This window comes from Heliangelus exortis, chromosome 1, assembly GCF_036169615.1.
Source record: "Heliangelus exortis chromosome 1, bHelExo1.hap1, whole genome shotgun sequence".
Classification (NCBI taxonomy): Eukaryota; Metazoa; Chordata; class Aves; order Apodiformes; family Trochilidae; genus Heliangelus; species Heliangelus exortis.
The window spans coordinates 45,903,588-45,930,023 of record NC_092422.1 but is presented as its reverse complement, the minus strand read 5'-3'; the positions used below and the strand labels follow the sequence as shown (position 1 = coordinate 45,930,023).

The 26,436-nt window shown below is 34.7% G+C and overlaps 1 protein-coding gene and 1 non-coding gene across 2 annotated transcripts; one reads left to right on the top strand and one right to left on the bottom strand.

Annotated features, from left to right (window-relative positions):
- Positions 1 to 4,417: 4,417 nt before the first annotated feature.
- Positions 4,418 to 4,518, bottom strand: LOC139791866 (U6 spliceosomal RNA). The gene has a single exon (XR_011724075.1). It is a non-coding gene; the product is annotated as a U6 spliceosomal RNA (small nuclear RNA).
- Positions 4,519 to 17,431: 12,913 nt separating this feature from the next.
- SLITRK6 (SLIT and NTRK like family member 6) lies at positions 17,432 to 23,722 on the top strand. The gene is made up of 2 exons (XM_071741743.1): positions 17,432 to 17,939; positions 21,110 to 23,722. The coding sequence occupies exon 2, from the start codon at positions 21,125 to 21,127 to the stop codon at positions 23,642 to 23,644; it is 2,520 nt and encodes an 839-aa protein (XP_071597844.1). The 5' UTR covers positions 17,432 to 17,939; positions 21,110 to 21,124; the 3' UTR covers positions 23,645 to 23,722.
- Positions 23,723 to 26,436: the final 2,714 nt, after the last annotated feature.

Below are 26,436 nucleotides of genomic sequence, written 5' to 3'. Positions count from 1 at the left end.
CAGACGGGCCTTATCTTTCCTAATAGGAAAGCACATCTTTCAGATACATGCAATTAACCATTATTGTTAATATAAATGAAATCTTCATAGTCTAGTCCGTATTAGTCCATATCCAATTGTTCAGAAAAAAAAATAGTAATAATGTAGTTAAAATTGTTATATATACACTTCTTTTATACCCTTCTTCCTGTTATATTCACCCTTCTCCTGCTCTGTTGAGCCCTAAGGTTGGTGGCTTCATTCACATGAAAAATCTTTGTAATTTTATCCATGTGTGAAGTAAGTAATTCCATACTCATAGACAGCAGTGTGTCATGTGGTTTTATAACTTCTATTTCAATTCTAGTTTGCAGTATAAATTTGGCTTGCTTTTTACTTTTTCCTTCATGAATACACAAAACCCATCTATCCTCCTCCCCAAGATATTTATTCTCATAACAGTTATAGAATACTATTATCCTTGATGCTCCCATCTCTCTGTTAAAATTGGTTGCATTTTCCAGTGTATTGAGATAATTATCCCACTCTGAAGACACTCAAAATGAAGAAGGCATTTACATAAATACATGTACATATACATGAATGAGGAAAAGAGAGATCATTATTGCACTAGCCTGAGTCCTTATGGTAAATACAACCGCTGAAGATAAAATTTAATGTAATTCAAGCAATAAATTCATTTGTCACACACATACAGAATGACCAAGATGTCCTTGTTTAAATGGAAGTGTGGGTTCTGGAATGAACACATCCTCACCCTGAAGCATCTAATTTTAATGGAGTAAACATATTGTGGCAAATATTGTATTATCAGATACACATTTGCATCCCAGCTTATATACATCTTAGACCCTCCTGCTTTGGACTCCATTGAGTGCTGCTCTAAACTTAAATTTCATCAGGGTAACCAGAGCCATCCTTTTCTCCTTTGTGAGTTTTTCAGTTTCTCTGGAGTAATAAATAATCACAAAAAATGGGATCACTGTTTATGGTCTTCATTAAAAATACTACTTTTACCATGAATATAATACACTAAATTTAAACTCTTGAGTTTCTTGTGTCCTCTAGATATGTGTGACTGCAAATAGTGATGTTTTGATCACCAATTAATATTTTATTTATTGATGTCAAAAATTGTGCCCTTTTTTTCAGGCTGTATTTTCATTAATCACGTCTTTAATATTTCTGAGGTCTAACTTTAAACTAGAATTGTTTTCACTACTAAAATTCCAGTCTACATCATCTGTTTAACAGACAGATCTGCTGACACAAAATGATAATCAACTTAGTTTGTTATGATGGATGAATGAATTCAAATGACCAGCCCCTTTATAACAAGGCATCTTGATAATGAATGACAAATTGTGTTACTGCTTGTCACCCAGAAAATCTGAACCAATATGTGCCTAATTTCCCACAAGCACAAATGTTGAAAGAGAGCAGTTAGCTTTTCAAAGCAGAACCTGTCAAAGGAATTTTCTCTTCAGTGCTGAAAGTAAATGAGCTTCTGTGAAATTATGCTAGAGACACTTAAATGATCATTGTAGTTACAGATCTATATTCTGGGATACATGGTGAGGTCTAAACTTTTCACCAATAATTTTTTAAAATCATTAAATTGTTTCTGGCCATTTCATATCTGTTGTGGCTATGTGAGCAGAGCCAAAGAGATGTGTAACATGAAACCATGCATTTTTTCAAGACCTTGGGTATTCCAGTTCATTTCAGTTACAGTTTAACTATATTCAGCATGCATGTATTCCCTCCCACTTTAATGGCAATAGCCTATAACTATTTCTGTTACCTAAAGAAGGAATATTTTTTTTCATATCCAGATTTCATATTGAGAGTTATTACACAAAATTATAATCAGGTTGATTTGATTTGGTTTGTGAACCTCATTTAATTTCTAAGAGAACTACTGTAGAATAGTTAAAACATTTCCTGGTGTAATTAATGAAATGTGTACAAATGTCATAATAATTAGATGAGCTTACTAGATCAGTACCTCTTTGCCTATCACAGTAAGAGGTGCTCCAGCCCTCTGACTGTCTTCATGGTCCTCCTCTGGACTTTCTCCAACAGCTCCATTTCCTTCAGCTGTTGAGGGCTCCAGAACTAGACATAGTTCTGGAGTTCTCCAAGTGGGGTCTCACAAGAGTGGATAAGGGGAGACCTCTTGGCCAGGCTTCTTTTGATGCAGCACTGGATATAGTTGGCTTTCTGGGCTGCAAGTGTATATTTCTGGCTGATGTTAATCTTCTCACCAATCAACTTTCTTCTCAGGGCTGTTTTTATTCCCCACTGAGCCTGTATTTGAGCTTGGGATTGTCCTGACCCAAGTGCAGGACCTTGCACTTGACCTTGTTCTTCTTCCTTCAGTTTGCACAAGACCACCTCTTGATCCTGTCAAGGCTCCCCTGGATGGCATCCCTTCCCTACAGGGAATTAATAGACCACAGCACAGCTTGGTGTTGTCAGAAAGCAACCAACACCCCCAAAGCCCTGTCCTTAGATCTGTTCACAATCTATTCACTCCCCAGCCTGCATCTGTGTTTAGGATTGCCCCAACCCCTGTACAAGACCTTGCATTTGACCTTATCACTTTTTGAGGCTGATGTGGCCCCATCTCTCAAGCCTGTCATTGTCCCACTGGATGGTCTTCCTTCCCTCCAGCATGTTGACCACACCACTCAGCCTGATGTCATTAGCAAACTATCTGAGGGTGCACTCAATTTCACCATCCACATCAGTGACAAAGATGTTAAAGATATTTAACAAAGATGAGAAAGAGTTCCTGTGTAACTCTAGGTCAGTCAGCTGCACCTCAATCCCTGTAATCGTGAAGAACAGCTTCTTGGAATTCATTTCCAAAGATGTCAGGGAAATTTACTGTAAGACTGTATTTGCTTAACACTGCAGGCTCTTAGGATTTATCTGAGCTTGTCTTAGCTTAAACTAATTTTAGGCTTTTATAATTGTAACAGCAATTGTGTAGCATCTATTAGACTAACTGTTGTCTAACTAGTTCTAGATCAGTTTGGTTAATGCCATATTACACAGTAAAGGTCAGAAAAATCTGCATGGTCTCTGAATAACAAATATTAGCCCATTATATTACTTGTGTCCAGGGAAGATACTGTGTAACTTTGTCTAATAGCTAGTATTTGATGATGTTCAAAGTTCACACAGAAACCACTGACAAGTCAAAAGAGGAAGGGACCCTTGACATCAGCCTTGAATCTTCCCAGTGAAGAATTCAGAACACTAATAATGCATCTTAATCTTTCTTAAACAAGAATAAAGCAAATTACTTTATGGCAAAGAGAAGGATGAGCTCAACAGCAGAAAAAAAAAGGAAAAAATATCAGTCAGGTTTTTAACTTAATTTAAATTTAATTTTAATTTTGCTAATTTAAACTGAAACTTTAATTAATCTTCTGCTGTAATAATTAGAAACTTTGGCCTATGAGTTCTAAACTAATTACAATGAAACTTGGCCTATGTGCATTTACAGCTGTCTCACAATCCGTATAACTGTCATTTCATCATAGAAGGCAATGAGTCTGGGAAAATAAATATTATTAATCAGTTTTATTACAACTGGACTAATGATAATATTTATTTGACCAGTGCCATTGACAATCGCCTTTGAGGTAGTTGTAGAAAGCAATAAGGTCTCCTCTCAAGCTTCTTCTCCAAACTAAATAAACCCAATTCTCTCAACCTCTCCTCATAGAACTTGTTCTCCAGAGTCTTCATTGGTTTTGTTGACCTTCTCTGAACTCACTCCAGCAACTCAATGTCTTTCTCATAGTGAGGGGCCCAGAACTGAATATGGTACTAGAAGTGCAGTCTGGCCAGTACAGGGACATGATTACTTCCCTTCTCCTGCTGGCCACACTATTCTTGATACAAGCCAGGATGCTGCTGGCCTTCTCGGCCACCTGAGAACACTGCTGGCTCATATCCAGTCAGATGCTGACCAGCACCCCCCCAGGTCCCTTTCTGCCTGGCAACATTCCAGCCACTCATCCCCATGCCTGTAGCATTTCATGGGATTGTTGTGACCGAAGCTGTGCTGTGCAGGATGCAGCACTTGGCCATGTTAAAGCTCTTTTTATTGACCGGCCTTCTCATCCAGTCTATCCAGGTTCCTTTTCAAATCATTCCTACCCTTGAGCAGATCAACACTCCCACCCAGCCTGGTGATATCTGCAAACTTACAGAGGAAGCACTCAATTCCCTCATCTAGATCATTAAAGAAAATAGTGAACAGGACCAGCCCCAAAAGTGAGCCCTGGTGAACACCACTGGTGACCAATTGCCAGCTGGATTTAACTCCATTAACTACAACTCTCTGGGCCCTGCCAAGCAGCCAGTTTTCAACCCAACAAAGATTATACTTGCCTGTGTCAAAAATATGGAATGCTTCATGAATTTTCATGTCATCCTTTCACAGGGTCCATTCTAATCTATGTATCGTTCCAATTTTAGTATATGTGATGCTGAAATGAACTTGGTTTTAGATATCCTTTTACTCCCAGTATTGTTTAATAATCTGAATTTAGACTAAACCCCCAAGAATATTTATTTCTTTTTTCTATTTTCAGCTGATTGTGGTGTATGTTTTCCCCTGTTTTCTATAAACTAATCAAGCACATTAGATATTTAAATTTCTTGCATTAATCTATACACATCTTGAAAGCTGAAACATTATATACATATATGCCAACATACAAGAATTGTTTTATTTCCATTTATGAATACATTTATTCAATGTCTATGTGTATGAAAAAGAAAATAATTCCTGATGGTTTATTCATTTTTTTGTAAATGGTGTGTTTTCAGGCTAAAATCAATAGAAGATATTTAATCAGATGGTGCCTATCTTAGCAAATTTGTCTTCCTTATGACTTTTGTTTCCTTTAGTCTACAGAATTTGATTCCACAATAGTCACTGTCTTTTTGTGTTAACTGCAACCTCTGTGCTGTAGTAGTTCTAGTGTCTTCATTCAGAGCACACATTCTTCTATTCCTTTGCTTCCAATTCTGGAAAAAGGATTAGAATAAGTCTAATAACAACAGTTATCACAGCTTATGGATTCTATGATGTGTTTACCATCTTGTGATCTTGAGGTCTCTTTCATTCCTATCTTGCTATTACTTGTAAACTTGATAACTATTTTTCAGTGTCTAAAAAAATTACTTTGCAGGAAAATTGTGACTAATTCTTTTACAGTTTTTTTTAAACCTAATATCCTAATCCATCTACATGGGTCAATTCTCACAGAAGCAACTACCACCTTGCAGATAATCTTACTCCCAAATAAACCAACAAGCCTAGGAGAGGAAAGGAAAGACATTTCTGATTTGGGTACAAAAAAGTATTTTCTATTCCATGAATTCAAGCAGTTTTGATTTTACTGTCCCTGACCAGGAAAACTGTAAACTGATTAAAAAAATTAAGGGAAAGTTTCATTCTGGGGCTGCAGGGTGGTAATGATGGTTTTATTGCTGTTTTTGAATATTAGGTAAATGATATTTGTGTAAGACCATTTCTCTGTTTAAGTGATGTCTTGGTTTGAGCCAGGATAGAACTAATTTTCTGTCTTGTAATTTTCTTTCAGTTAAGTCTTTTCTAAGTATCTGTACTTCCTGAAAATAACAGCAAGTTTCTCAGTCAGTGGCTGCTTCTAGGACTGATAATGCTCTTTGTTTGTAGTTACAGCTAGAGACTGGGATGCAGAACCAAGGCCACTTGTCCATTCTAAGGAACATTTCATGATCAAGGGAGCAAAGGGGTCACACCTGCAACCTTCCTTTAGGGAGAAGCAGATAAAACAAGTCACCAAAATTGACCAAATAGAGTATTCCAGCCCATACATGGTAAAAATTTGACTGATCATGAGGGTCAAGCCTCCTCCCTACACCCCTTAGCCCTTCTTCTCTTCCTGCCTTCTTCAGCATCCTGGGACGATTCCACCAGTTCATCTGCCTGTGCTCCTGATCCGTGCCAGCCCTTATCTGTGTGTTCCTGCCTCCAGCTCCCCACTGCTGCTGACTCCAGGATTCTAGCCTGGACTTTCCCAGGGCTGCCCTGCAGCCTCGGTGGCAACATGAGCATTACTGGGGGAAAGGGGTGAGGAACATGATATCATTTTTCTGTATATTTTAATACATTTAATTCTTTTTCTTTTTTGAAATCATTACTGTTTTATTAAAGCTGTGCAGTTTCCAACCTGTAAGTCTCTCTTCCTTATTGTGTCTCCTTTCTTTATCAGGGAGGGGGATTAATAGAGAGCATCAGTCATTCAGTTAATTGCCAGCTGTTAAACCATGACAGGTGTTCATCTTTAGTATCTAAAGGTATAATTAAATACTGATAATATTTGAGCTCATTTTTACCACTCCAGTGTTGACAAAAAAGGCAGAAACAGTTCCATACCATTGTTGTTAGTGAAAAAATAAATACACAAAATAATCACAAAGATTGCTTTAATTGTAATGAACCCTAATTTTCATTGCTATCAAACTAATTCTAAATTAGGCAGGGCTAATATTTCAGGTTTTTTATTTAATATGCAAAAATGTAAGTTAAAAAATATAAAACATAAAATGAACACCTGGTCACTTAATGGAATATTCGAAGCAAACTTTGCCAGATGTTGCATAACTATAGCTCTTTTAAACTAGTCAAAATATTATGAACATAAATAAGATCACTAAAATTCAAATAGAGAAAAGATAAGTAGAAGCATGCATATTGGTATTTGCCAGATGGAACTACTAACTCAGTGAAGTGAATGTCAAAATTTCCAATTATTTCAATAGGGCCAAAATGCGTAAACATTTATAACTGTACTAGAAAAATTCATACACATAAGTTTATATATTTAAACAGATACGTTATTTGAGGAAAAATAATAATTACTAAAAAGTGTAAAGACAGTGACAGTATTTTCTGTTGTTAACATCAAGTTCCAAATCTAATGTTTGCAATTTTTCTTCTGTGAAGAAGATACTGAACCCTGAAAAAAAATCTAGTCTTGCTGTTCAGGCCAGGGGTCATCTATTTTAAATTTAGATCATCATATGCTTTTATTTTAGAATAACTGAAAATTACGTTATCAGAAATTCATTCCAGATGACTTTTACTATATCTCGATTCTTAGGTTTCTAATGACTCTATAGAATTATCGAATTTTTTACAATAGCAGAATATTTTTCCAGATAACTATTGAAATTTTACCGAAGATAAAATTGGTTTTGGAAACTGATAATGATAAGAAGCACATAAATGCTTAAGAAGCTGTTCCAAAGAGCTTTCAAGGTAAAGAGAGAGAAAGAGAATCTGCCATTCCTGAGCAGTGTATAACCCAGGTTGGTAAGCGAAAACCATAACTTATTGCTCTCCCCAACATTTCCAGTTTTGTTTCACTTTTTCACATTATATTTGAACTGAAATAAATTTCTGATCTCTGCTTTGATTATACCTTTTCTTTATATTTTTTTAACCTTGATCAATTAACAGACGGAAGAAATAAAGCAACATGCAACAATGGTATCTACACATGGGTTGGTAACTATCTGAAAGCTGGTCAAGTTTGCACAGATACTTAAATGAATCTAAAATAAAATAGTTTAAATTCATGATGAATATATACTAGAAGGTTTAACTTTGGTGATTTGTGGTTGCCAAAAGAAAAACAAGGAATATCTGAATTTTTTTCCTCACCAGTAAATTAAGCATATTTTTAAATTATAGTGAGTTTCATTTATTTATAGCAATAAAAAAAATTATACTTTTAAAAACTGTCCATTAATATTTTAGTTCAGACATGTTGCCAGGAGAGGGTGATGTTGAGCTATAAATCTAAAGTAATATCACCTACTTTCACAGTAAACTCAGTCCACTTTACTCTGTGTACATAACTTTGTACAAGAAAAATTAAGAAACTTTCCATTTAGACAAATTCACAGTTCAAAGAGCACAAGTGCAGTTTAAGTTTTCCAAATATACTCTTAAATTTTCAAAATAAATAGGGAATAAAAAAAAAATCTCCGTTGAATTCTCACACTAACAAGCCCAGAGACAAACATCTGTAAATGAGTCTTAATAATATAACCCTATATTATCAATGCATATGTATATTAAACAAGAGAATACACGGCTAGTAACAGTTTTAAAAGTCATTAAAGTTCTTATAATGATTTTATCTTTTCCTGTAAATCATTTCCTGGATGTGAATTCTTATTCAGTTAAAAAGGAATTACAGATTATGAAGGACAGGTGAAGAGATTTGCTATGGTGGTGTGTAAAATATGATGCAAGCTAGTTATAACACTTTTTTTCATATAAACTGGAAAATGAGAAAGAAGTATTATTACTGTAGTTCTTACCAGCTTCCCTTTTCATTGCTTGCCAAAGCAGCAGTCAATATGAAATCACGGTCACGGTCACATTCACAGACACTTTCACTGTGTGTCACTACCTGACTCTGAAGTCAAGTCAACCCACAGAAACATTTAAGCTGGAAGGGATCTGCTTAGTTCATCTCTAGTTCACCTTCCCTGGCTGTCATATCAGCTACAGCAGTAGATCTGGGAACATGTCCAGACAGGTTTTGTATAGTTCTAAAAATGGAGACCTACAGCCTCTCAGCAATGTACTCCATGGTTTGATGACCCTCGTTTCAGTCACTGAATCATCAAAAAGTATTCTGTGAATTGATCTAACCAATCATGTTTAAATGGTTGACAGGAGGAAATAGGTTGCATTTTTTAAAGGTAATGCTTCTAGTACTATAATACTAATTAACTAAACCCAGAATTTTTTGGAGGAAGAGACTATGGATCTTTCTGCAATATTATTACCTGAATGTAATGGCAAATTAAGAACAACTGTCTGATCTACTACTAGCTGACTACATGTTGAAGCTGAACAATCCAGTGTTGTATTTTGCCTCCTGAACTGAGACTATACATACAAAGTTGTGAGACTGACAACATTGTCAATGAGAACGAGAAGGCATCTGTCTGGCTCTTGAAATAAATTTAGTTCTGACAGAGAACCTTTTTGATAAAACAGCTGGTTTTAGACTCCAGCTGTAGATGTTGTCAACACAAAATCCTCTCTCTGACTTTATTCTGCATATTTCATATCTCCACCCTGGTCTTAACAATTCTTCATTCTTATGAAATTCTTCATTCTTAACAATTCTTCATTCTTATGAAATACCTGAAAGGCGATTAATGCAGAGAAGCCATAATTTTGCATGCAGTCCTTTCAGTTTCTATGATGCAGACAATTGAGATCTGGTTTTGCTCTCTTATAGAAAAATTAATTATCTGACACCTAAAACCCTTCATTCTTATGACAAGAATACTTTTCCCTTTCAAAATAGCAAGATTTTCTACATGAGAGTTATATACTGCATCTATCTTTGCTTTGAAACCATATTAAGAAAGGTAACTCCACAGTGTTAACTATACCTAAATACATTTGAGAAATGCTTCACACATTTGCTCTGTTGCTACTTCTTTCAGGATATAATTTGCCTATGGGAGATGACAATACCAACTGTAATTTTGCTTTCATGCTATTGATATATTAAGAAACTTTTAAAAAATTTAATAATGGTTTTTTTGTTGTTTTTCATGTGAATTTAAAATGTTCCATAGGTCTTCCCTGAAGCATGGAGATAAATGTATTTCTGTGGAAAACTGGAAAACAGCTGGGTGTTTGCTACCATTCATTGGTTACATGTAGCATGTACATCAGTTATGTGTTCTAGACTTCTGAAAGATTTAAAATATCAAAAAAAATCAGCTCTGTTTTGGCAAACGTGGTCATCATTTAAACAAAAAAACAACCTTCCAAAAAATAAAATAATTTTCAGTACTAAAGCTAGATGTTGGTTTTCTAATTAAGATGAGTAACATCCAATAGAAGCATTCTCAAGTAAAAACTATAGTACTTTCTGAGACTCTTTATCTTATTGTTTAAAAAAACAAAAGAAAGACCGAACTACAACCTGAAGCAAAGAGGGAGAAATCATTTATCTGTATTCTGTTATTTTATGCTGCATGTAGCCCAGCACTTCATAAAAATTTACCTTTGTAAATTTACTCTTTGTTTTTCATTGGACTGAGATGGTGAATACAATGCTGTAGGTGATTCTGATGAGAAAATCCATCCCTGATGTCATGCAAAATATTAGTTTCTAGTAGTGACTCAGTAGCTGTCCTACAGTGAAGCTTACACCTGCTCAAGGTTGGTGACACACTGAAATCCATATGGCTTTGTGCACTTGCCAGTAGATGGTCAGTTGATTTGAATCTTTAAGTCAGATAAAGATTTAGGAAGAAACAAGTCTGAAAAGTAATTCGGAAGCTTACCTTGAAGGTTCTGAGACATGCTGCTTTATCTATAAGATCCCAAATGAAAGGACAATTTAATAGTGAAGATTAAATGTTCATAAAGCATGTAAGGCAATAGATTTTTGGAAGCAGATATAATATATATGTTCCTGTTTATTGTATCTGTCAACATCATTCAGGAAAGGTAAGGGTGTGCAAAAATGTGACCTCAGCTGGTGATATGGACTCTCAATAAAGTCAGTTCTTTACCTTATTCTCACCTTCTGCAGTAGCAGAAAGAACATAAAATTTACTCTTTCTGACCTACTTCCTGCTTTTTTCTTCACTGGACATATTCCCACTCCTGTCTTCATCCCTCACCCCTGAGGAACAGATTAATTTTTTCTTTCTTCATCCTAAGAAGGATTTTCTTCCCTTTTACAGAGGGAAAATATCTGATTTTCCTGTACTACTGTTTTTCCTCAACCATGTTAAGAAAAACAAAAACAGATTTACAAGATCTGAGCCACAAAGGACATTTCATATAAGATCCAGTGAGTTATATAAAATAAAAGTATTCTTACTCTCTCCTTAACGGTGAACTCAAAGGTTCATTAGGTCTGCACTATCTGACTGCTGAAAAGCAAAGCAGGAGTTCACCTATACCTAAGTAAAAAAAAAAAAAAACAAAAAAGGATTAAAAAAATAACACTAAAGAAATTTATATAAGCGCATTCTTATGTTTGAAATAAACCAGAAGTTATCCTAATGAGTCTGATGCTAGAGTAAAAGTTGTGCCATCAAATACCTTCCAATAATTTTAAACATCTTTTTATGCACTTGAGGCATACATTTTTAAAGCAGAAATCTGACATTCCTTTTGCAAAAAATGGGCTTGCATATGCACCCTCTTCAGAAAAGAGAATTCCCTGAAAACTTTTAAAATAATATTTTTTGAATTCAGGAAATTATATACTTTTTACTCAATTTAACTTTTCTTAATTTAAATTTTCTTATTTTAAGCTTACATTGTTTATTGTGGCTAACATTACTCTCACATTTTTAAGAACTGCTTTCTGAAAATAAATGTTTATTTGAGAACAGAAGAAAAAAAAAGTTTATTTGAAGATGTAGGTTTGTGTGCTCTTCCCAGTTTGACAGAAAGGCTGAAATGAGCTCTGAGTCTGTCAGATATAATTTCTTTAATGGGTTCTATTTGCTCTTTGATAATAGTGTGAACATTTCACAGAGCTCTATTCGCTCTGAGATAACACTGTGAGTAGAAACCATAAGTATGGCTATGTGACAGAATGCAAAACTAAGAAAATGTAGTCAAGGAGATAGCTGCTCCTAAGAATGTATGAGGATTTAGATGCAGGGTTTAACTTATTGATACTGGCCAACTTAATACATTATTTTCTTTTCATGCATTTTTAACCAAATAAGTGTTTCATGGTGGATAGCAGAGCACATATCTGCCATACTTTTCCTGAGTTGCATTTGTAGTCAGGTATATTCAGATTTTTTTCAGCTTGTTTATTTTCCATTAGCTCCAACCCAATCTATATACCTCAATGAATTACAGAGACTTCCACAGTAATGCACTCCAAAAATTGTCATCTTAAGGTAGACAAGAGAAATTATCCCTTATTTATTTAAATTTAAATGTCAATATGTTTTTATTTAAAAAAGGTCAATATGTTGATTAACTTAGACTTAACTAACAAATTTTTAGACTGAAAACTAGTTCCTATCAATTCTGTATTGTGAAGTCAGAGAGATAAGGGTCATATTTCCAGATTTCAAGATCTACTACTCTCTTGAACGCTACTTATGACTTTACAGATCCAAAGAGTGTTTTGTGCTGTGTGCTCATTTGCCTCAGTTCCTATATAATTGTTTCAAGCTGAATTTCAGAACATAGGTCAGTGCCTCTGTAAAGGATGTGCATTATCAGAAAGAAGACAAAATCACCTTCAAAGCACAGCTGAAATATTAATTCATTAATGCATTAACGTTGTGTTTGTTCTGTGAATTTTACTGAGTATGCATACGGTATCCTCAAGATTAGTTGGTTGAATGCTATGGGTACTTGCAAAATAGTGATATTCCAGACTTGATTGACTACTACAGAGAAGTAGAGGTATTTTTCCAAATTGCCTCATATAATATATATTAGCTAGATTTCTGTGGAATAACAGTAGCATGTAATGCACAATTAGGATAGGCATAGGCGCACATAATCATAAATAGGCTTAAGCGTAGTTTGCATGTAGAAACTCATTTGTGTTTAACAGGGTATTAATGTTAAATATCAATGCATTATTCATGTGGGAAAGGAAAGCAAATCATTTTACACAGCAGTTTCAGTATTTCATGCTTTCCTATTCAGGCTTATTGAAAAAAGACCAAGATCAGGAATTTTTTAACACTCCAGAAAATTTTTAACAATGAAAAAATACATGTAAATGTATGTAAATTATATCATACCTCTGGTTTTGATTATTGATTGATGCACACCCAATGATTTTTTTTTCCTTCTTTTCCCTTTCATTTAAAGAGTTTATTAGGATATCTGCAAATTTTTTTTTCCTAGCAGCAAATTTTTAAACCCATTCACAGGTGAATCTAAAGTTAGCAGTTCATCTGAAACTACAAGCATCCCAAGTTGTAATTTGAAAAAGAACATAATAAGTATATTGCAAAATAATAGAGTATGTACATATTTGTAATACTTGCTCTCCATCTTTGGAGCAGAAGACCAAGAAATTCTGCTATTAAAAAATGCATTACAGAATGTTCCATTATTAATTTCAAAAGCTTTACACAATTCCTTCAACTTTGGGTTGCATTGACTGTTGGTATTGAAGTAAGGTTTTTTCAAGGGTTTTAAATGACAAAAGCATATACCTACAGTCAGATAATAAAAGGCTAGAAGTCTGCTTACACATCAATTATTGTAACTGTAATATGAGGCAGGTTACTTAGAGGTGCATTTGGCAACTAACTGGCTAATTGTATCATATTGCGGGAAAAAAAAAAAAAAAAGAAGCGAGTAGAACATAAGTACCATATATAAACTTACAAGGATTTTAAAAATTATTATTGTTTAAATGTTATTCAAATTTACAAAAAAAAAAAACAAAAAACCAACAATTCACTCCATTTGGTTCAAGTGTGAAATAGCTCTGTGGTAGTGGAGAGGATCACTTCCCTCTAAATCTACAGAAATTTCAAGTTGATGGAAAACAATGCTTCTAGGGTTGCAAAAGTTACCAAGAAAAGGAAGCAGAGGTAAAGTACTAGAGAGGTTCTTCAGCTGCTAGCATGCTGTACAGTACTAACTAAGATTCAGTGGGGGTTTTTTGTTGTTGTGTTTTGGTTTTCTTTGGTTGGTTGGTTGAGTTTTTTTGTTTGTTCTTGGGTCATTGGCAAGCAAAGTAGATTTTTAAAAAGATGGCATTTGAGCCATCACAACCAAAGAATGCAAGTTCTCTGGTAACTTTTGTTATCTACAGGCCAGTCACCTCTAGGCATTTTTTGAACTGACATCAAAATATTTCCTCAGGAGGAGAGGAGAGGAGAGAAGCCAGTATTTTGTAAGGGGTCATGGTGCTAAGGCTGGTAGAATAAAATGTGGTGTTCAGTTCCAGCAGGAAACTGAACCTACTGCGTGTCTTTTCATCTTGAAAAATGAAACACAAACCCCATGAAATTTAACATACCTTTCTTCAAAATACTTTTGGGAATATGATTTTTGCATGATAATTACCAATGCGTATAATATTATGTATGGATACATATGTGTATTTTACATATGCATATGTCAATTGTAGCTCAATTAAATAAATGGATACCTACAAAAAAAACCTACCTCTTTCCTAATTGAGAAATAATCTTTATATTTTTCTTTCCTGTTCACTTGATTACTGTGGAACTCATAGTTCAATAAATTCTTTCTTAATTTCCTTGGTCATGGGAGAGAAAAGCTTTGCTTTAGGTTTGCAGTAGGTTCTGGAAACTTACATAGTTGTAGCTACATTGTATTGTGGGAATTTTTTGTTTGTTGAAACTCACAAACAGTGTGTACATAGCACATGCACATCTGCACACACAGAGTCCCTCAGCCTGTTGTCTTTGGTGTAAATACTCAGATGCTACATAGCTGTTCCAGAAGAATGCTTCTTTTAGGGGTAGTGTCTTAGGTTCTCAGACAAGTAGTTATACAGAATTCAAAGATATGGTGTTGAAGGCAGAGTAGGTGAAGAGTTGCTGATATCAACTAACAACTTGTTTCAGACATAACAGGATACATTATTTGATCACACATACTGTGTGGAATCAATGGCTCCTTATGTGCATACTGAGAAGCAGCATGAGCTATGAATGAGGAGGAAGGGGAGCTCTACCTTCCATTAAAAAAGAAAATGCAGTTCATTATTTTTAAACACTGACTTCTCAAATACATGAGTCGGGTACCACGAAAAAATCATATTTTGAAAACTAATCTGGGAAATGTAACAATAATTTTTACATTTGAAATTAGTATCCCTTATATGGAAAATGTTCTTCAAAGTAATTTAGAAGTGTTACTAGTAAATTCTGATAGAAAGAGTCTGAGAAAGCTTTTCACTGTTTCTTATACCTGTCTTTGTATTCTTCAGAATTTTCCTGAATGGAGCTATTGCATTTCTAAGAAGAAAACAACTGGTTCCACAATAGCCTTGTTGGGCATTTTGTGGTGATACCAACATTTACAAGTTATATAATTCAGGCTCTGGTGTTTCCTCTAAAGTTTATAGAGGTAAAGAATGCTGCACAATTTACCATATAACACAGAATTCAATGAAACATGGTATACAGAATTAAAACATCCTCTTTGAGGTTTGCTTTTTTTTTTTTTTACAAGGCATACATGCTTTATAGCATTAGAAGTTCTCTCTCTACTTCTCATATTGATAATAAAGAAAACTCAAGAGATGGAGGAAAATCCTGCACAATATATATATATGGAGGGTTATGGCATCATTTCTTATCTGTGAAGGTGCTGTACTCTCTGAAGAGGTAAATAGTAATGACATAAAAGCTTAGGGCCTTTTCGGAAGTAACTAAGCATGACAGTTTTAGATCTTATTTATCGAGCTTCACAAATCTTAGCATTGTCATAACAATTGATAAAGGGGGATGTTTAAAGTACAGGGTACAAATTCCATGTCAGTTCAACACTGAAGATGAAGAGGCACTGGCAGATTTGCATTCTTTACACTTAATGATTCATAAAATCATGGTAGGGAAACAATTATTAACTATATTTCTATAAACCTGGTATATATACAGTTTGTGGAATGAAAAACATTGATAAAAATTCTTGGTGTTTTTTAATTGTGTATGGTTAGGAAATGCTCTCCTATTTTTAGTAGTAGATATCTGGAAATATTTCTGTAATCTGGTTTAGTTCTTGTGGATTTTTAATGAAAAGCAAAGAATAGTCCAGTTTTCACTTCTGATTCTGTGTTTCTATATATGCAGATATTCTCCATCTCAAACAATCACAAGTGAAGTGTTAGCATCTGTAAAATGTTCAGTAAAAATCTGAAAGAATCTGTCTTACAGTTCATACATTCAAAATTAACAGGCACAGATATCTGAGAATCTTTGAGCCTTAACAGTGAAATATCTGCAAATCTTGACAGAGTGGCAAGTTTCATTAAAAGCAGCAAAATACAATCAAGTAAGTGACGTGTTGAAATAAATGGGAGAAAAAATGTTGCTGTTTCTCAGGAATGTTATATCTTTCTTTTATAAAAAAAAGATTCCTAAATTACATATTTTATCTGTAGAAAATGAAGTATTAATAATCACATTCTAATAAACCAGAGCATACATAAACGTGCCTATAGATGTAGAAGTATACATATATGTGTGTGTACATATACATAGGACCATATCTTGATAGCCATCACATGGAACAGTTTGTCAAGATTCAAAGGCTAGTGAGGCCATTTAGACAACTATATGCACAGAAAAAATTCCTGTAATATGATTGTTCTTGAGGCTGCAGTAAACAATCTGTAAAGTAATCAAAGACAGAATGCTAGCAAAATAGAAATGGTATGCTCTACAGGGTAAATATAACAAAGAACACTGTTGCTATTCCATGCAACATCCATGTTGTTCACCAGGATGTTTTGAGGCTTTGTGGCAGGGGGATGAACAAGGAAGTTCATCAGCATATAAAGCCATCCCATGCAGTGCAGGAAGGAGGAGAAAAATCTTTGCATGGAATAAACGTTTTCTTTTATCTCTAATGTAGCTTTATTTAATTGTGTATGAATACAAAAACAATATCTTAAGCATGATACATACCTTTAAGAATAGCCCCCCCAAACTGAACCTGTTATCAAAGTATCATTTCGTGCAAGTAAAATACAGTCTCACAGATACCAACGCACTACACTAATATTTGTAAAACTGTTACAGTCAACTCAGTTTTCATCCTACAGAAGATGGACAGTTTTAAAACTTCTGTTTTAGAACTTTAACTGAAGGCAATAATTGTGGAGCATAAGCACTAATATTCTACAATAATTATAAATAAAATACATACAACTGCACATACTTATCCCTACCTCAGTCACATTGAGTGGACCGGACTGGGAGCTGTACCATCTCATTTAAATAATCATGCACTTCATTTTCATTGTGACAGAAAAAATATCCAGAGGACAATGTTTCCCTTGTGGTGTGTTTTGTGGAGTGTATTTGGGCTGGAATGCTCTCGGTTTCTAAAGCAAGCATTTGCACATATAAACTAAATGCAAGATTTGCCCAAGAGAATAAACTGTAAAAGCTGCAGTGCATGTTTACTGTTTTGCAAAATCATCCATTATATTATGATATTTAGCTGAATTTTAGTTTCCGAGCTCACTTAGATAAGGGGAAAAGGAGGTGAGAGAAATAGCAGGAGGAGGAGCTGATCTGTCTCAAGGTGGAGCTGTATCTTGTATTAAATGACATTGGCAGATTAAAGCTCTCTGGTGGGGAAGGGCTTAAAGGCTGAGTCAAAAGCCAAGAAGTCTCTTTATTTACGCCTACCTCCCAGCCCCTGGCAATCTGACTAATAACAAACTGAGCTAACAAGAAAGACTAGAAAGAGCAGAGACAACACAGAAGCAGCTTACACCTAAAAAAAGCTGAAAACCCAAGTGATCAAGTAAAGCTCTGCTGAGCATCTTGTTTGTTTACTGCATCCAAATGCTTGCAAACAGTTAAATATATGCAGAAAAGTCAGCATAGCTGTGAAGTATGCTGTGAATTTTAATTGGGAAAAAGGAGAACTGCTTACAGGATGGTCTAATGTGCACGCTGCTTGGAAGATTTCTTGCAACTGAATGCTTTGTACTTTGTCTTCTGAAAAAGGATTTTAACTTTGTGGAGCTGTAGTATTACCAGAGCTTGCAGCAAAGTGAAACTCAGAAGAAAGTGGGTATTTTTTGCAGGGAAAAATTACATCGCTTTGAAACAGCTGCTCCAACTGTGCATTACTGAGAGATTCAGGGAGTGTTACTGCTGTACAGGTAAGCAAGATTCCAATTAGTTAAATAGCTGATCACAGAAGAAATTCACTTCTCAGTACCCACTGAGTCTATTTTTTTCTGCATGGCTTTCTGTAACTTTTATATTAAATGATGTCAAATTATACTGTATTTCAAACAATCTGCCAGGTGCATTTATTCAAACTGCCAAATGTGTAGAATGAGTGTATTAAGGAAACACTGATTTCAAATTCCTTGAGGGGGGGGGGGGGGAATGGGTGTTTGTTTTTATTTCCTGAAGTGCAAAATTGGTCTTAAATTCATCATCTTACTGTAATGCCCTTCAGAATTTCATGAATAATCCATAAGGTTTTTAAAAAATTATTAATTCTTAGCTTGAAGCTTTGAAATTCTTCAACAGAGAGTTGAATTAAAATGAACAGACAAACAAAAGTCCAAGTAAAATGAAACAAGCTTTTGCAATGTTTCAAAAATTTGTTGTTTATTATTTGTCAAATATAGGATGCTTCTTCTAGAATGTGACTGCTTTTGAAAGTATTAAACTTTTCTCCTTAGAAAGGACTGTGACACTTTTAGTCTTTCAGAATCCCTAGTGCAAAAAGCTTAGTTATATTATGCACTTAGTAGTGACTTACATGAAAGCAGATAAAATGAACAAACTTAAGATACCATGTAGAATTTGCTGAAAAACCTCACCACATGGAACAGGAAAAGGTCAGGTTAGTCAAGGCTTTAGAATTATATTTTATTTTATTATGAATTCTTTTGGTTAAATGTTGACCATCTGTTACTTCAAAGCAGTTTTTATTTTACAATAGTAGCCCACTGAGAGCTTCATTACATATTCCTGAGTGTTTGGACAAAAAAAAAAATTGAATGAAAGGAAAAAGAATACAAGTCTCCTGTTAATTTTTGGGGGGGGGGGGTGTGGCTGACTTCTGGCAGTGCTGCCCACAGAAATATGACGATGATTAAGATGGGAATGTTTTCCAATTGGTTACAAATGTTCTTTCATCTCTGAGAGGAGGGCTTTTATTTTTATAACCTAATTTCTCAATATGCACTAGAATGTAACATGCTTTTCAGATTATTCTTTTTTTTTTTTGGGATGGTTTTTTTTTTCATTTAATTTGCTCAGGGACTTTGTAAGTGCAGCTTGAATTTGATGCAGATTGAAGATAGAATTCCTACAGAGTAAAAATGTACAGAAATAAAGTCTGATTAGTCATAGTAGGTTTAAAGCTGGCATCTGTGTCAAGAGCCTGAATTTTTTACCTTGGATCACTGGAAAGGATACCGATGCATGTAAAGCATGAATAAACCTCTGGCACAATATGATCTCAGAATTATTCTGCATACTTGTAAAGAGAGCATTTTGACATGTTGTGTCTTATCCAGTACTTCTTGGGAAAACAAACTTAAAGACATATATCAAAATAGACAGCTGGAGATCAAGGAGTGTTATGAGACAAAAAATTTTTTCCTACTGAAACAAAATGAAAAGGTCATACTTTTAAGGACACCTATTTAGGCTATGTATTGCACTTCCTAGCTCCAAATTCATATATGTCCTCCTGGTTATCAGAAATTACTATCAGAGAAAAACATAATTAATGTGCAGACATTTGTTATTGTTGCTTTTTTTGTGTGTGTAATATTTGTATCACAGCACTTAAGTGTCTTTATCCATTTTAAAGGGAAGCCTTGGTGTTGCTAAAAACAAAGGTGACAACGAAAGTATGCATTGGTTAGATGTCCAGTCATGTGGCTACACTGAAAGAATGTTCATACATGTAATTGAGTAGATTCTTGTAAAAAGTTCCAATATTTCAGAAATTAATACTTCATTTGGTTGTGTAGTGAAATTCCATACTCCATGTTTTAAGTTTCCTATGAAAGATCAAGTGTCCTTTATTTGATCAATTACTTAAAAAACCTAGAGAGAAATAGAATTATAAATACAATAAATAAATAAATAATAAATAAATAGATAAAATCCATTCGGTTTTAAGATTTTTTTTCTTTTAGGAAGTATTTAATTAATGTTTATAAACAGTCCTTTTTCTCCATCTCATATATCAAAAATTACTATTTTTGTAGCTAATGACAGCTTTGAAAGAAAGAAACAGAATCTTCAGAGTATAGCATGACTTACTTCAAAACAGTGATAACAAATGTTTGATTTCAATGTGTACAGTTTGTTTGTGACTTCGTAATTGTACTGTAATAATACATTTGTCAGGTATTGCAAAGTTCAAGATCAGATTGACAGTTAATAATTTAAGTTACATAACATGTATGATACTACATGGAAGATACATAACATGGTGATAATTTTGATTCATGAAACAGTTAAGTTACAAGTATATTTATGTATTTTGGAGGTAACTAGTGGTTATAATAATAGGGTGGCTTTGTATAGAAAATTATATGTATATTATACTCAAGCATGTTCCACTACTAGGTGCTGTGCTTCCACTTACACACAAACTATTACATATGTCTTAAAATTTAAGTAAAGAAAAATAATTATTTTGTCATCTCCCCCTTAAGCTCGGAGAATAAGGCTTGCAAAGGAGATAACTTTTGATTTACATATATAACACAGAACCAAAGGAGAAATTCTCTATACCTGACTCAATAGGCTTTCACTCACAACACATTGTTGAAAAAAAAAAAAATCTTATTTCTTCATTTCGGCAGGTGGACAACATTTAGTTGATCTTAGTGAGGTACTTTTAAAACTGCAGTGCTATATGATGACACAAAGCAAGGATCCAAAATACCATATTAGCACTGATGTAAGTTGCTCAAGACAGAAACGAATTACTAGGAAAGCATCCTACATGTTATATAAATAAAGACAATGCACTCCTGATTATCTCCTACTTTGGTGTATTAGTGTGAAAATACTGAAGCATTCCACTTATGACCATGTTTATGATTCAATACAAGACAATACAATAAATATATTTTTCTCTGTTTAGCAAGTAATTGAAATGCTTTGCAGGATATAGTATTTTTTTTAGAGGTGGAATAATTCAATGACAAGTACTAGGCAGAGCTACCCCTCCTCTCCACCACAGGAAAAAAAACCCTAACAAAACCAACCCTGTGAAATCATGATTTTTAATATTTTCTCTTTTTCCTTTTTTAAAATTGTATTTATTATTATTTTTATTTCTTTTTAGAATCTGCTGCACAAGATGAAGCTCTGGATTTTTATTCTATATTCAGTTGTGGTTGCATCTGATCCCTTCCTGTCACAGCCTTATTTTTCTTCAGTTAGAGGAACTTGTCAGAGTTTGTGTTCCTGTGAAGAAAAGGATGATACCATGATTATAAACTGTGAAGAAAGAGGCATCAAGATGGTATCGGAAATAAGTGTCCCACCATCGCGGCCTTTCCATCTTAATCTGTTAAACAATGGCCTGGCTAAATTACATGTGAATGAGTTTGCTGGCCTTGTTAATGCTCTCTCTCTACATCTTGGCTTTAATAATATTGCAGATATTGAGCCTGGGGCTTTCAATGGTCTCAGCCTTCTTAAGCAACTTCATATCAATCACAATTCTTTAGAAACACTTAGAGAGGATACATTTAATGGATTGGAAAATCTGGAGTTTCTTCAAGCAGACAACAATTTCATCACAGTAATTGAAGCAAGTGCCTTTAGCAAGCTCAACAGGCTTAAAGTACTTATTTTGAATGATAATGCCATTGAGTATCTTCCTCCGAACATATTTCGTTTTGTGCCACTGACCCATTTAGATCTTCGTGGAAACCAATTGCAGACACTGCCCTATGTTGGCTTTTTGGAGCACATTGGTAGAATACTCGACCTACAGTTGGAAGATAATAAATGGGCCTGTAACTGTGATTTGCTGCAGCTGAAGATATGGCTGGAAAACATGCCTCCTCAGTCAATAATAGGTGACGTTGTATGCAACAGCCCTCCAGTTATCAAAGGCAGCATCTTAAGTAGGTTGAAAAAAGAATCACTTTGTCACACTCATCCTCCCAATGAACTTGAGGATCCTTCAGGGTCACTGCCCTTGCTTGTAACCTCATCTATCAGTGATAGTCATCTATCAACTAAGGTGATTCCCATCATTAAAGCTCCCACTAAAGAACCAAGTTTAGTTCTTCGTACTCCCAAGCCTACTCAGTTTCCAGGAATCTATTGTCCTGTCCCCTGTCACTGCACCAGCCACATGCTCTCAGGAGTTCTCATGCACTGCCAGGAGCGAAATATTGAAAGCTTGTCTGATTTAGGACCACCTCCTCCAAATCCTAAAAAGCTTATTCTAGCTGGAAACATTATTCAGACATTACTAAAATCAGACCTTGTGGACTATGTCAGCCTGGAAATGCTTCACCTGGGGAATAATCGCATTGAAATTCTTGAGGAAGGCTCCTTTATGAATCTGACTAGACTGCAGAAATTGTATCTCAATGGCAATCATCTCACAAAACTAAGTCAGAATCTCTTCCTTGGCCTTCAGCATCTTGAATACTTATACCTTGAATATAATTCCATCAAAGAAGTTTTGCCAGGGACATTTAATGCAATGCCAAAACTTAAGGTCCTCTACTTAAATAACAACCTTCTGCAAACTTTGCCACCCCATATCTTTTCAGGTGTTCCACTCAACAGACTAAACCTGAAAACAAACCAATTTGCTCATTTACCTGTAAGTAATGTCTTGGATGAGCTGGATATGTTGGTACAAATTGAACTTGAAGACAACCCCTGGGATTGCACCTGTGATTCAGTTGGACTGCAGAAATGGATACAAAAACTGAGTAAGAATACAATGATGGGTGATATTTTTTGTAAATCTCCAGGACACCTAGCAAAAAAAGAACTGAAATCCTTGAACAGTGAAGTTTTGTGTCCAGGCTTAATAAACAGCCCTGCCCTGCCAACTCATGCCAGTTTTATAGTTGTGACAACTTCTTCTACTACCAGCAACAATGCAGAAACCATCCTGCAGTCCCTTACAGATGCCGTCCCACTTTCTGTTTTAATATTAGGACTTCTAATTGTGTTTATCACTATTGTATTTTGTGCAGCAGGAATAGTCGTTCTCGTTCTACATCGACGACGGAGATGCAAAAAGAAACAAGCAGATGAGCAAATGAGAGATAATAGCCCAGTCCACCTCCAGTACAGCATGTATGGGCACAAGACAACACACCACACAACAGAGCATCCATCTGGAACCCTCTACGAACAACGTGTGGTTACTCCCATGGTTCAGGTCTACCGCAGCCCATCCTTCAGCCCCAAGCACACTGAGCAACCGGAGGAGGGAAGTGAGAAGGAAGTTAATGATTCCAAACATCTCCGCCGAAGTCTCCTGGAAAGAGAGAACAGCTCACCTCTTACAGGTTCAAATGTCAAATATAAGACTACAGATCAATCTCCTGAATTTCTATCTTTTCAGGATGCCAGCTGCTTGTATAGAAACATTCTTGAAAAAGAGAGAGAACTGCAGCAACTAGGGATCACAGAGTATCTAAGAAAAAATATTGTCCAGCTCCAGCCTGATATGGAAGTTCATTATCCTGGAACACATGAGGAGCTGAAGCTAATGGAGACACTCATGTACTCCAGGCCAAGAAAGGTTTTCCTAGAACAAACTAAAAATGAATATTTTGAACTCAAAGCTAATTTACATACTGAGCCTGACTACCTGGAAGTCCTGGAACAACAAACATGAAGTTACAATACATTGGGCTGAATTTCTGTAATTCTATTTTAAATTGGAACCATTGTAAATAAAAGTGCCTTATAATAACATGTCAACAGTAAGAACTTAAGCACAGCAGTAATCCTAGCAAAAAAAACTCAGGGATCACTGTGGGAAGCCATGGGGTTGTGTGCAGGTGACATGTCTCACACCGAGTTAAACATGAACTTTGTATGATTGAACTGTGGGAGGAAGAATGCTTATTGCAACATTCCTCAATATTTAAAAAAGGTGTGTATGGCACTCTCCATTCTGTACTCAACCTACAGAAAAATATTTGTTATGTTTACTCTTTCTTTTTTTTTCCCCTTGGTTCAAGTAGATTCCTTTTTTAAAAAGCACTTGTGTTTATAGTTATATGGGTAGAGTGTATTAGTGAGGTTAGTACATGCACTGCATACATCACCACTGTCTACAACTACACCTAACAAACCATTATAATAAATATGAAAGGACCTGAAATGTTGTCATACTAAATGTCATTTAAAAAAGAAAAAAAAACAACCCACAAACCTAAACAAGAACACCCCCCCAATAAAAAAAACAACAAAAAGCCCACAAAAACACACACACACAAAAAGAAACAATTCTTGTATATGCACCCGGAGCTTGCAGATATTTAAGTATTGTACGTGAAATTTCATGATATGCATTCTGTATCAGTATGTGGAAGGAAAAATGTTTAACTATGTTTACCCAACATCTTCAATGAAGAAAAAAAGCAAACCTTTTGCTACTTTCCCTGTCTGATAGCTTTACCTAAGTTTGGACAATCTTTTCCTGAGCTGCTGCTATAAAATATTGTGCATCACTGGTGTTTCAACTCATAATCCTAGGTAATTTGAGAAGCTACTGAGAATCAACTGTAAATATGTTACTGTGTTTAATAAGTCTGATTTTTTAGATATATATAAAAATAACCTCTATGCTGGCTTTAAATATTCTTGGAGAAAATGAATTTGCTGTGGCTAGAAACTTCCAAGTGCAAATACAGATCCTTTCCCATCCTATACAAAAAAAATTCTAATACATAATAACTGAAACAATACACACATGAAGAAGAATAAGAGTAGTTAGCTGTTTGTATAAAAATACTCTATATTTTCTGAAATTATAATAAAAAAAAGCATTGTGGGGAAAATAGTAAAAAAAGTAGAACACTGCAGGTTTATTTTTGCAATGAATTCTAACTAGATTTATATTTACTATTTATTCAGTATAATTTTGTATTTTTTTTTCCACTCGCAAGAAAAGAAAAAGCTTATTCCTGGCTGCCTTTCAAGCAAACCAAGGAGCTGCTCTCTATTGATGCAAAAGAAATAAAGAGTTTTTAAAATGTCTTTTTCTTAAAGGCCACTTTTTAAAGAAGGCAGCAACTTCTGCATGCACAAGTTTAGAGATGCTTGGGAATCAAACTCAATGGTTCTCACTTTTGTCATGTGAACAGAAGAATATTGTCCAGAGTGCAGTAAGGTCATTTGATTTCTGTGCATGTCTGTCATGGTGCCAAAACACATATTCTGGCCTGCATTTATCTTCCTCTAAGAATATCTTTTGTAAACTGACTATGCATGAACTTGTTTTTCTAATTTCTATTTGTAGAGCAAAAGATTAGCTTAATAATGTGTCTACATATGTATGCTGAACTTAGCACTGAAGTATTGATAAACTTATATTCTTCAGTTCAGCTTACTGTTGATGTCTTACCTGTTTGTATATATAAATGTGAGTTCTTCGTATTCTTTGTACATAAGTTTCTGAGAGAAAATTTTCCTATACTGCATATAGAAGTCAGATTCTCAGTTCTTTCAAATTTGTGTAGAAATAATGACTTTGATGGTGCTATACTAATTTCTGTAGTTTGAGGATCTGACCGTGTCATCTTTGTTACCAAATCAACTTCCTTAATAATACTTCTGAGGTTTTTGTCAACTTGCTATGAAAGTCAAACTTGTCAGCTTCCAAAAATCAAAATGTTAGTTATAAGAGAATAAGTGTTAATTTATCTTCCCATGATTGACAATAATTTGGTTCAGAAAAACTGTGCGTTTAGGATTAGGAAGAGTAAATCTGGTGACAACATATATTTAATTGCTATCATTATTCCAGTCAAGTAAACGTAACGAGAAATATGATACTTGAATATATCTTTACAGATAATACTGGAGGTGCAGTTAAGGGTGAGACAAAAGGGAAAATGCAGCTATATAAACTTGGGAAACTAGTATTATTTCAGCTGTCATTGCATACTCAAGATGTGAATGGACTTTGTCAACATGCCATAGAACCTATGTAAAAATAATGTTCTCAACTGGAGGAGAAGCTGCATCCCCGATGGGAACGATTAGAGCATCTGAAGGACACTAGTCATCCCCATTTAAGAAATTCACTTTTATACAGAAAAAAATATAAGTAATTTTATTATTTTAAATAATCAAGATACAATGAAAAGCCTAATTCAGTCAATGGTAATGATACTAGAAAACTGAATATTGAATTAGATCTGCTAATATTATTCTTTATTTAATTCTCAGAGATCTCAAATTAGTGTAAGACAAAACAAAACAAAATAAAACACAGAAGAAAAATTTACATGGTACTTTGATAACAAAGTTTAGTATTTCAGCATCTTTCATTTCAGTAGTTGTATTCATTAGTAAAAAATGGGTATAAAAATAATACCCTGCAATTGGCAAGATGCAGAGAAATGATGATTCAGGCCCTTAGGCTTACATTTAAGAGAAATAGCTTCAGACTGAAGA